The 11,466-nt window shown below is 30.7% G+C and overlaps 3 protein-coding genes across 5 annotated transcripts in view; 2 read left to right on the forward strand and 1 right to left on the reverse strand.

The window, feature by feature from the left end:
• LOC143431774 (large ribosomal subunit protein eL32-like) overlaps positions 1-11,466 on the forward strand; it is a 310,021-nt gene extending 298,555 nt beyond the window's left edge. The window contains exons 2-4 of the mRNA XM_076908714.1: positions 10,761-10,876; positions 10,914-11,066; positions 11,183-11,466. Coding sequence (XP_076764829.1) covers positions 10,781-10,876; positions 10,914-11,066; positions 11,183-11,338 — 405 coding nt within the window. The 5' untranslated portion in view covers positions 10,761-10,780 and the 3' untranslated portion in view covers positions 11,339-11,466. The remainder of the gene's footprint in view (positions 1-10,760; positions 10,877-10,913; positions 11,067-11,182) is intronic.
• Hel25e (ATP-dependent RNA helicase 25E) lies at positions 638-7,459 on the forward strand. 2 transcript variants are annotated; one of them, XM_076909521.1, is made up of 11 exons: positions 638-716; positions 1,613-1,845; positions 2,288-2,508; positions 2,726-2,909; positions 3,246-3,364; positions 5,062-5,193; positions 5,319-5,465; positions 5,539-5,676; positions 6,571-6,688; positions 7,007-7,058; positions 7,128-7,459. In XM_076909521.1, the coding sequence occupies exons 2-10, from the start codon at positions 1,644-1,646 to the stop codon at positions 7,018-7,020; spliced, it is 1,275 nt and encodes a 424-aa protein (XP_076765636.1). In that variant the 5' UTR covers positions 638-716; positions 1,613-1,643; the 3' UTR covers positions 7,021-7,058; positions 7,128-7,459. The 2 variants fall into 2 exon arrangements, 1 of the variants encoding a protein (XP_076765636.1); XR_013103055.1 differs by lacking the exons at positions 7,007-7,058; positions 7,128-7,459 and adding an exon at positions 5,774-5,904.
• Positions 7,482-9,123, reverse strand: LOC143432694 (U6 snRNA-associated Sm-like protein LSm4). Of its 2 annotated transcripts, none has more exons than XM_076909523.1 (5): positions 9,059-9,123; positions 8,928-8,969; positions 8,756-8,836; positions 8,446-8,623; positions 7,482-7,796 (listed from the first exon to the last, which is right to left on the reverse strand). In XM_076909523.1, exons 1-5 carry the CDS (start codon positions 9,059-9,061, stop codon positions 7,699-7,701), a joined length of 402 nt encoding a protein of 133 aa, XP_076765638.1. In that variant the 5' UTR covers positions 9,062-9,123; the 3' UTR covers positions 7,482-7,698. The 2 variants fall into 2 exon arrangements, with proteins under 2 accessions (XP_076765638.1, XP_076765637.1); XM_076909522.1 differs by having other exon boundaries at positions 8,738-8,836.

The following is an 11,466-nucleotide window of genomic DNA, read 5'->3' on the forward strand; positions in this document are numbered from 1 at the left end:
ATTTCTAATTTAATAAAATATAATTACTTATTTAATTTTTAGTACTTGACATATTTAACCAGTGTACGTTTAGTATACACTTGTGATATTGGGCAGCAGCAAAATATTAATATATTAATTTCATTATTAATCTTACTTTTTAAAAATAGCGCCAAATTGTAATATGGTAATAATTAAAATGGTCAGTATTTTCTAGGGTCATTTTAGATTATATTATTTTAAACGGTAAATTTAGGCTTGATTAGCTAGTTAAATTAGTAGGCAGACAACATAAAGCAGAAAAGACACAGTATTAAACCCATTCCATTATAGATTTATTGTAAGTCACAGATAATTACGTTCAATTCAAGCATACTGATCATAAATACTGACTATTCATATTTAAATACTACCATTAAAATACAAGCTATTATATATTGATATCTATTCAGCCATCTTTACTAGCCGAATTTATTCAGAAGTTACAAATAATCATATCGAGATTATCACATGCAATGTTAACTGTTACATTAGTGACGGTGCACGAGTAAAGTGCAGTGCAATTTTTTATTTATACTGTTATAAAATACATTTTAATGTATGTTAAAATATATATAATTTGTGAAATATTTTTTGTAGATGTCGCCACGAGTCTTCCGGAATACCGGTACAAGAGTTCCATAAACGTATCGACTCTAGTGGCAGCGAGCGTCAGATCGTTGAAGCTGTGTCTAGAGGTAAGTGAGAGGTTTTTGTAATCCAGATTTAGTTATTTGTTAACAATTAATCCATCTGTAAACTGTTTTCAATTGCATTACGAATATTATAGAATTTTACTAACATGTGTTAGTTTTATTATTAACGAACGTTTTACCGTGGAAATTTAATGTCGCACGGATGTTTATCTTATAACCGTATGATGCTGAAAACGTGAACCAATTTAAAACGTAATGTTTACAGTTTATGATAATATTGATGCACGCCTATATTTCACATCTAAATTTTCAAACCGCGAATGATTAATAACGAAATGAAAGTTTTGTTGTATCACTTAATCGACGTTACTAATATCTTTCATTGGTAAGTGATGTATGGCGTCACTAAAATGGCGGTTACATTACGTGTACAGTTTCTACAAAATCGTTATTATTAAAAGCAAGTGTGTTGAAATAGGTTCGCTTGTTTGTAATACATGCAAAAACGTTTTTACATCCACTCAATAACAGAAATGTAAACAAACCATACTTATATATATACACGTATACATCTACGTATATATTCGAATTATCAATTTTCAGATAATGCATTTTTAAAATGTTAAACCATTCCAATTTTAAATAAAAATTTTCAAATTAAATAAAAATAACAAAAAAGTTATTGAACGTTTAATATGAATGATTAAATGTATCGAGAAATGTTATTTTTTGTACTATATTTTAATAATGAAGTATTACTTTGCTAATTATTATGATGGTGTTACAAATACAAACTGAAATGCATTCGTTATACGTTCAATAAATTTTCTGTAACTATAACATTGAAAATATATTTATAAAATCTTATTATAAATATATATTGTTATCTATTGTTTGTATTCTTATGTATATTTTAATTTCAATATTCTGAATTTTAGCAATAATTTAGTAGTGACGTACAATTAAAAAATGGCGGATAACGATGATCTCTTGGATTATGAGGATGAAGAACAGACTGAACAATTAGTTGACGGAAGCAGGGATGCACCTGCTAAGAAAGAAGTAAAGGGCACATATGTGTCTATCCATAGTAGTGGATTTAGGGATTTCCTTCTTAAACCAGAAATTTTGCGCGCAATTATTGACTGTGGTTTCGAGCACCCGTCTGAAGGTAACAATATTTTATTTATTTATATTCATGCAATAAAACTTATAAGAAAATATTTTAATATCTGGTAATAATAATAAATTGACCTTAAACGGACGACTGAAATAAACAAACATTAATCTGCTATTCCATTTAAAGAAAGTGGGGGAGTATTTTGTGAAAATAAAGGAGCCATTAATCAAAAATTTGTTGTATACCAGTTTCGAACCGTTACAAACATTTCATTTCAAAGCAATCATGTCTGTTAAATAATTTTATTAAGGGTTATTAAAGGATGTATAACTGTATACAAAATACTTTATTTTTATAAAATGATGATATTTGATAGGGACAACAGATCATATATGAATGATTTATCTATACAACTGATCATTTGTTACATAAAACAGTGTTTATTTCTTTATATTAAGTAGATAATAATTTTATGTAAATACTGTTTCTACAGTACAACACGAATGTATTCCTCAAGCTGTTCTTGGCATGGATATATTGTGCCAAGCAAAATCTGGTATGGGAAAGACAGCTGTATTTGTACTGGCAACGCTGCAACAACTAGAATTAACAGAAAATCAAGTATACGTTCTTGTCATGTGCCACACACGAGAACTTGCTTTTCAAATAAGCAAAGAATATGAAAGATTTAGCAAATACATGCCTCATGTAAAGGTAAGTTAATTGTGTGAATGTAACGCGTGTTTATTGCATTTAACTGTAATACATAAAAAGTCTTCATATGATGAATATAAATAATTATCTTACAAAATAATGATGACACTTTTTATCACCACTACTCACCACTGACGAAGACTATATTTACCAAAATTTAATTTTACGTCAGAGGTAAAGTAACTTTTATACAAAACAGTGTATTTTACATTATTAGGTTGGAGTATTCTTTGGTGGTCTGCCGATCCAAAAAGACGAAGAAGTTCTAAAGAATACGTGTCCTCACATTGTTGTTGGTACACCAGGTCGTATCCTTGCTCTTGTACGAAATAAAAAATTAAATCTGAAACACTTGAAGCACTTTATACTAGACGAATGTGACAAAATGCTCGAGCTGTTAGGTATGTATAAATACATTATTTTCGTCCTCCTTTCCATGTAATAAAATTTCCGACTTGTTTCTAACATCCTCGCATCTAAGCCAGGGCCTGCTGGGTAGCCTTATTGGTGGGTCTACTAGCAGGTCCAGGAAGAAACGATTCTTCCTTCCCTTTTCCTTGTCCCCTTTCTTACATTAATGCATAAGCTTTTGATCAAAGTATAACATGCTCTTTTGTTTATTGCCACAATAACTAAAGCCATGTCTAATTTTCCTATATTGATTATGTTGGGAACAAATTGTTCTAAAATTATACAAGCAATTATTCTATAAAATGTAATATTTAACTTGTTTTCAGATATGCGCAGGGACGTACAGGAGATATTTAGAAGCACTCCGCACGGCAAACAAGTGATGATGTTCAGCGCCACATTGTCCAAGGAGATACGTCCCGTCTGCAAAAAATTTATGCAAGATGTAATTAACAAATCTTCCTCTTCACTACGATCTTCGATTGCTCCTACTTCGTTGGCCCCGTATTCATACCCAGGACAAAGCTCAAACTATACTCTAAATATTGTTGACGGCGCACCCGCGGGTTAGGCTAGTTAGAGACAACACTTTGAAGGAGTGACACTGAAATTCAAATAACACAAACGTTCCTCGGTGTCTTCGATCGAAAGACCAAGTTTTACAACTTGGAATGTAACCGAGCTTTCTCCACTTAACGGATGAATCTATATCTGCTCATAAAAAGAACAATACCCCCATTTAAAATCATTTGTTGGGCTATAATCAACATGATGTTGGCAATGTTTAGAAAAAAGGTTTAATTCTAATCTTCGATGTTAAAATCGTTTTAAATTATCTGCTGCACATTAAAATTGCCAGAGTTAAACACGATGTTCAGGTAATAACGTTACGCAAATGTTGGCTGATATTGGGGGTAGGATAGGTGAAAAAAAGAATATCAACGGGCAAATGATTTAGTTTCGAATGGGTGTAATGGGAGGGATAGATTTTTGCATTAACTTAGAGCATCGTTGAGAACGATTTTTGTTTGGGTGGGGGGCTAAGAAGACCTCAAGACGTCCTGAAGACAGAAGAGCGCAAGAAAGAAGATGCAAGAGGATATGTGGGAAATAGGGGGTAGCTAGGATTATCCAGCGATTAACGGTGGCATTGTTCTAGAATTTATTCGCGTTCGTCTTCTCTGTAACCTAAACGACATATTTTAGTACTTTGCAAAAAAAAAAAAGGCTAGTGAAGGTCAATAATTGATTCGTAGGAGTGAAATTGAACAGCAATGGAAGTGTTAACACATAGTTTGGTATCATGTCCATCTCTACGTGAAAACAAAACAGTAAATCAGTTTGTGTATCACGAATCATGAAATATTTGAGTCGCGATGTTAAAAAAATGTACATGTATCCCAGAAGCGGTTAAATTTAGTGATAAATATAAGCCAATAATCAACACTATTCGAGGCCAATTCTGGACATATTCCGAATATACCGGAATTTGGGAGAAGAGATTTGGTATCGAATGGCCAGCGGATGTGCGAACACAGAACATTCATGGGGTGCGCCTTCTTAGTTCTGTTGGGGTGACTGCTGAGTTTTCGTTGTTGGCACTGCTCAGAGATGGAAGTCGCCGGACCGTATGTAACCAGTAATGACTAATCCGATCGACAAATAAATGCAAAAAAGATAATGAGCGCTCAAGCGAGACAATTCTCGAAACCATTTAATGCATTTTATTTGTAGTCATTTGACATAAAATTGCCATTATCAAGGAAGCGGGAGAAATTGGGACATCTGTACAAAGAATATTCTATTTCGCATCATTTTTTGCTCCATATTTTTTTTAATCTTCGTTTTTTTTATGATTTAAGATACATTTTATGTTTCAACGTCTTTTCTTTTCTTTTTTTCTTTTCTTTTTTTTTCTCTTTTTTTTTTTTTTTTTTTTTTTTTTAATGGTTTTTGTTGAAGATTTAATAATCATTTAGCTATACTTTTTTTTTCATTGCATTTTAAGCTTCAATCATAATATTGAAGTTTTATTTACATATGTTAGGTCAACAAAATTGTTATATTGATTCTAGAAATTATCAAGGTATGTTTGTCGTTAAGGTAAAATAGATAATCTTGTAAAAAACATTCTTTGCGCAGCCCATGGAAGTCTATGTGGACGATGAAGCGAAGCTCACGTTGCACGGTCTACAACAACATTATGTGAAACTAAAAGAAAATGAAAAGAACAAGAAGCTATTTGAATTACTTGATGTACTTGAATTCAATCAGGTTTGTCTACAGATCAATCGAATCGTACCCGTTATTATACAGTGGAATGTTTCTATACAGCACCCACGAACTTTTTTATTTTTCTCCTTATATCGTTACAAGTTTTATCTGAAATTATTTTATAGGTTGTTATCTTTGTAAAATCTGTACAAAGGTGTATGGCGTTGGCGCAACTTTTAACGGAACAGAATTTTCCTGCAATTGGTATACACAGGGGTATGACTCAAGAAGAACGGTTATCGAGGTATCAACAGTTCAAAGATTTTCAAAAAGTAAATATCATATTAGAATATGTTGTATCTTATTTATATCGAAATGATTAAAAACAAATATTCGTTATTACAGCGAATTCTTGTAGCTACAAATTTATTTGGACGTGGTATGGATATTGAGCGTGTAAACATAGTGTTCAATTACGATATGCCAGAAGACTCGGACACATATCTACATCGAGTAGCTAGAGCTGGTCGTTTCGGTACCAAGGTTAATACGTGAATAGTGTTTAATAATTGAAGCCTTCCAAGTTCAGACTCCAATTTCTTAGATTCGATCAATTCTATTTGCTATAAATTTCTTAAAGGATCTAACCAGATCAAGGGATCAAAAGTGCCTTTAGATCAAATTAAGAGCCTGATCCATTTGATAGGGTATCAAAAAGAAACATACATCAAATTTCAACTTTCTATCCTGTCCAGAGGGGAGAGTTATAAGGTAACTTCCGGCTTTTCGGTTTTTTTTTTTTTTTTTTTTTTTTTTGCTTATTAAATTGGGTTGAAAAAATTCTGAAAGGTATCTGCAACCTGGAATAAAAGGAAATCACATGTTCGGAGATTTATATAAACATTTCCGTTGCAAATTCTGGTCGTAAAAAGATAGAGATGTCAAGTTTCGAAAAATACGTATTCCTTATTTTTAAGTATATTACGTTTCATTCATTTAAGGCAAAAGCTCACGATCTTTAGCTATTTGTTAGAAAGTGGAATAATTATTTAATCGTCTATGGATTGTTTTATATTTAATAGCTGTAAAAACTAGTTCGCTGTTTTCTTCTTCAGTCGTAGTTAAAATTTTTTTATTCGATTTAAGAAGTAAAATATAACAAAAATTGAAAATTAGAAGTGTTCACGTAGTTATTACTCTAATCAAGATACAGGGTTGAAAATAATTATATATTTTCTTTTGATATTGAATGATTCAGGTTCAATGTTAATAGATCTAAAGAGCACTTTTGTCCCCTTTATTCAACTAGATATTTATTAGTATTAAGAGCATACAATTTGAACAGGAGCTGAACGATTAACATCGATGAAATTGAACAGTGAATCCATTGGTATGATAGGCATAAAATTTGAGTTAATACTTAACTAACATTTACAGGGTCTTGCTATCACGTTAGTTAGTGATGAAAGTGATGCCAAGATATTGAACGATGTTCAAGAACGATTTGATGTTAATATTACGGAACTACCAGATGAAATAGATTTAGCTTCCTATAGTGAGTACAGTGCCATGTATACAGTTACTAACCAAATTTAAGAAAATAGTTACTCAAATTATTTTATATACATTTTCTTCACTTGCATATGTTATAGTATATTTGAAATGATTTTGATTACTTTTTAATACAAAAAAAAAAATCATACCTTAGGCTGCAAGTACTATTAACTTAAATACTTGGATAAAACGTAATCGAATCATGCGATATTGTTTTGCATCTTGATTTCTGCTGACAAGTGCAGAAAATTGAATGCATATTTAGGAATATTACAAAGAATTAAAACTTTCTTATCTAATTATTTTATTTTCATTGCAGTTGAAGGACGATAATTCCATAAAAAGAAGAATGAACTTCAAATATTAATTAAGTAAGTATAATCAGTTGCTTGATTTTATTAAAATTTTATTTAGTATTCATATAATATTTTTTATTGCAGGAACTAAAAATTCAATCGCTAATTACTGTACACTTATCATTGTCTCTAATCACGTTACGTAGAAGACATTTTGAACAAATTTACAACTCTCCTTTTATTGATCTGACAAACCTCACGAACAAATGTCGGAATCGAACTATTATAGCTAAACTCTATATTATTCTTTTAAAGACCACAATAAATAATGTTCATATTATCTCACTGTACAAACTATTTAACTTTTATTTCACGATTAGTAAATAAGAATGCAATGTGTATAAATATAGATATAAGAAGAGTACATTTTGTCCTTCGTGTAAATGAAATAAATATTTCTCCTTTTTTATAAATAATATGTTAATGTTATTATCCTAATTTAATTATTAATCGAATGTAATTGAACTATATTTTCATTATACATTTGTAGTACAAAAATTTGCAGTATATTTTTCACTATCCAAATGTAATTATGCATCCTCTGTAAATAAAGTTAAAAAATGAAAGTAATTTCCATCATATATCAATATTTTAAAAAATTTGTGAATTTATTACTATATCGTATTTTATATTATATGACACTAATATTTGAATTTTATTTGGTCCTTGTTTTATTTTGAGCTTTGTTTCCTCCTTGATTGCCTCCACCGCGACCAAGGGCTGGAGGACCTCTTCCACCACGACCAAAAGTACCTATAAATATAGCTTTTATGTTGCAGTAACAAAGGCAAATTAAGTAGATCTCAAATTCACTAGTAGAAACTGTTAAAAACGTTAATTTTATCATCTAAAAAATGCTTATTATAGTTCTCTTACTATATAAACCAATTTTAATATAGGAAAGGTATGATAAGAACATGAAACAAGAACAATTACAAACTGAAATTCCAAAAATCTCTAAAAATTTCTATGCATCTTACTCTAAATGGAAAAGTAATAAAAACGCAATAATCTATTATTTACATAATATACGTACAAAGTTACTATCTCGACTACAAAAACAAAGTAATTGAAAGAGTTACAGAATATGTAATGTATAATATGGTATCAAAAAATCGAAATATTTTGTAAAAATTAATCCTATCAAAAGCTGTTTACAAATATTTCTCCTTAATTTGTAAATGTACTAGCTTAAAATTTTATATTATTAGTATTTCTAAATTATACAGATGCTTATGCGTTCATAAAAGAAAACTTCACTGTATAAAAAATTACAGAATATGCATACTATGCAAAAATATACAAATAATACATATTCATTATAATATTTAAGTTTCAGCTTTTAAAAAGGTAGAAATTGTCATAAAATATTCATACTTTAATCGCTATATATGATGCATACCTCTACCACTACCACGACCTCGTTGACTTTGTCCTCGTCCTTTCATTTCACCACGACCTCTCGACTTCATTTGTACATCTTCTTTTACCATATCAATAACTTCATCAGGTATACGTAAATACTTAATTGTACTACCACGTATGTAACATTCTGGCATCCTCCAAAATTTATCACCATCCTAATTGTTACAAAATGGTATATTTATTCTATTAACGAATTATAAATACTATTACATACAGAGAATATAATTAATGAAGAACTATATTTAAAGAAATTATAATCAATACTGTACTCTGGATGTACATATAACCTCTCTGAGATTAATATTCATCCAACTATCACAGCTAACCAAGTGTCCATTGTACGTTTCCCCGTTTTTAAGTTCGACTAGCTACAAAATGCACGATATTAAATTATTAAATGAAATAGCTGACTAAAAACTATACTTCCTTCTATAAAAATGCCGAATTACCGGAACTTACCATAGGATGATTTTGAGCTGTTCTTAACAATGATAGCGGTAACTGCAAAATATAAATATAAATATATGTATTATCGAAAGGACTAACAAATTTTTTTATTTACTTCTCGGATAATAATATTTAAATAATACCATTTCTTAATACGTTCAAGCCTTTTCAAATACCACACGATTGACATCAAAATATGTAAATAGTTTATACCTATGTACATAAGAATAACAGAAAGGAACATAAAGTTTTACTTTGGACCAGTAGAGAAAGCTACTTCCAAAGAACAGAAAGTAAGATCATATGGTGCTCTGATACCACATTGATGATCGGTTCTAAGTATAGATATATGAAATTCTTAAATGAAAAAAAGATGTTTTATTAATAAGTAAATATATATATATATATATGTATATATATATATATATATATATATATATATATATATATATATATATATATACACACCAGAAATTACAATAAAGCTAGTAAAATGCACAATAAATTACAATAAAACTAATAATATGTACAATAAATTAGAATATATTAGTTTTATTGTAATTTACTGTATATTTCAGTAACTTTCTTGTATTTTCTTGTATATTTCAGTAGTCTTATTGCAATGTCTTTGAATATTTCCCGCTTTGTAGGTAAGAGAGAGAAAGATCCTATAGTGATCCTACTCTAGAACCCCATCTCAATAAAAAATGTTCAAACTGATCAAAGATAATTATCGACAGGGAAGTAAACTAGTGAAGAATTACTATCGCTATTTCTTGGACGAGCGCTGAAACTGAACGGCCATTAGTTTCAGTACATTCCGGAGAGATGGCGTTAGTAGTTATTCAGTTGTGGCAACCAGTAGACGGAAGTCACATAGGGTGACATCTAGACTAAGTTAGAATAAGTAAACTAGAGTAGAATAGCTTAAGGGTAGTTTTTAAGATAGTATAGAATTGGAATAAGGAAAACTCTAGACCTTAGCTAATAACTCTAGAATAAGATAGTTGGTAGCACTTAGTCTAAGAACGATGTAAGAAAAAATATGAAAAGCAGCGGCCTATTCCTTTTGGGACCTTAGGGGTGTGCAGACGTAACGTAAGACAAATAAAAAGTAGTTCTCGTGAAATACACGTGGTTTCCTTTTGTACAAGCTCTCCCACGGCGGTTCAACGAACCGCCACACAGTTGTGGCGACCGACAACAAGAAATCAAACAGAGTAATATCTAGATTAAGTTAGCATAGGTAAAATAGAATAAAATAGCTTATGGGTAATTTTAAGATAGCATAATATTAGAATAAGAAAAAACTCTAGTCCTTAGCTAGTAACTCTAATGTAAGATAGTTAGTAATACTTAGCTTAAGGACAACGTTAGAAAAAATACAAACAGGAACGTCATATTCCTTTTGGAACCTTGGAGGTGTATGGGCGTCGCAGAACAAATAAAGAAGTAGTTTACGCGAAATACACGTGGTAATAATTTTTGAATAAGCTCTCCCAAATGTACGTACCGCCACACAGTAGTTTACTTCGCTGTCGATAATTATGTACGACCAGTTTGAGCACTTTTTGGCGGGATGGGGCTATAAGTCGCAGTTAAACATGTTACCGCGGAGTTGACATGACCTTTTCCGTTTGGCGTTTTGCGAGGAATATCATAGAAAATATAAATTTAATATAAATGAATAAGCATTGGTTGTACATATTATATTTTTTTTCACATAATTTATCATTAAAGTTACATTAAGGAAAAATTGTTGCCAATATGTATAGTGTTATTGTTATTCCTTTTCTAAGGCTGGATATTAATTAATTTGCATTATTTTTATGTATGCAATGTCAGTCTACTAATATTTCACAAAAATGGCTATTCGACCAGTGTATAGGCCTACAATTGTAAAGAAGAGAAAAATTACAACAGTACTTGGTTCTTCAATGATATTAGAATGGAGTACTTATGTGTACATATTACGATGGTAATAAAATGATGTTTTAGAGGAACTGGCGTAAGTCCAAAGGTATCAACAACAGAGTTTGCAGGTGCTTCAAGGGGCAGTATTTAATACCCAATATTGGTTACGGAAATGACAAGAAAACATGCCACATGTTACCAACCAGTTTTAGAAAAGTTTTAGTACACAACATCAAAGTAAAGAAATCGATATTTATCTATCATTTACCATCGTTGTAATATACAAGTATAAAATAAAGCAGGCGTTCTTCCCAATATTTGCAATGACATTTATTTTGTCTTGCGATTCACAGGAATTAGAAGTTCTAATGATGCAGAACAGGAAGTTCTGTGCCAAAATTGCTCACCGTGTGAGCAGTAAAAAAAGTAAGATAGTTGAACATGCCCAACAACTTTCAATAAGGGCAACTAATGCGAGTGCTAGATTACACTCTCAAGAAAATGAATAAAATATGTAAAGTATGTTCGTTGTCTTTTTTTTTTCCAAGTTCTTTTTCCTCGTTTTTCCCTAATTTTCTCAGTATTACCAAATACAGGCAAATGATCTTGCGAAGCTATTGCTTAGTTATATTTATTG

The sequence above is a fragment of the Xylocopa sonorina genome, chromosome 1 (assembly GCF_050948175.1).
Source record: "Xylocopa sonorina isolate GNS202 chromosome 1, iyXylSono1_principal, whole genome shotgun sequence".
Lineage (NCBI taxonomy): Eukaryota > Metazoa > Arthropoda > Insecta > Hymenoptera > Apidae > Xylocopa > Xylocopa sonorina.

Coding starts and splice junctions, on each gene's coding strand:
- Hel25e (XM_076909521.1), top strand. CDS start 1,644: ATGGCGGATAACGATGATCTCTTGGATTATGAGGATGAAGAACAGACT. Junction 2,509..2,725: donor AATACATGCCTCATGTAAAG/GTAAGTTAATTG, acceptor TTACATTATTAG/GTTGGAGTATTCTTTGGTGG. Junction 5,466..5,538: donor AGTTCAAAGATTTTCAAAAA/GTAAATATCATA, acceptor TCGTTATTACAG/CGAATTCTTGTAGCTACAAA.
- LOC143432694 (XM_076909522.1), bottom strand. Junction 8,837..8,927: donor CAGCTCAAAATCATCCTATG/GTAAGTTCCGGT, acceptor TGCATTTTGTAG/CTAGTCGAACTTAAAAACGG. Junction 7,797..8,445: donor AGGTCGTGGTAGTGGTAGAG/GTATGCATCATA, acceptor CTATATTTATAG/GTACTTTTGGTCGTGGTGGA.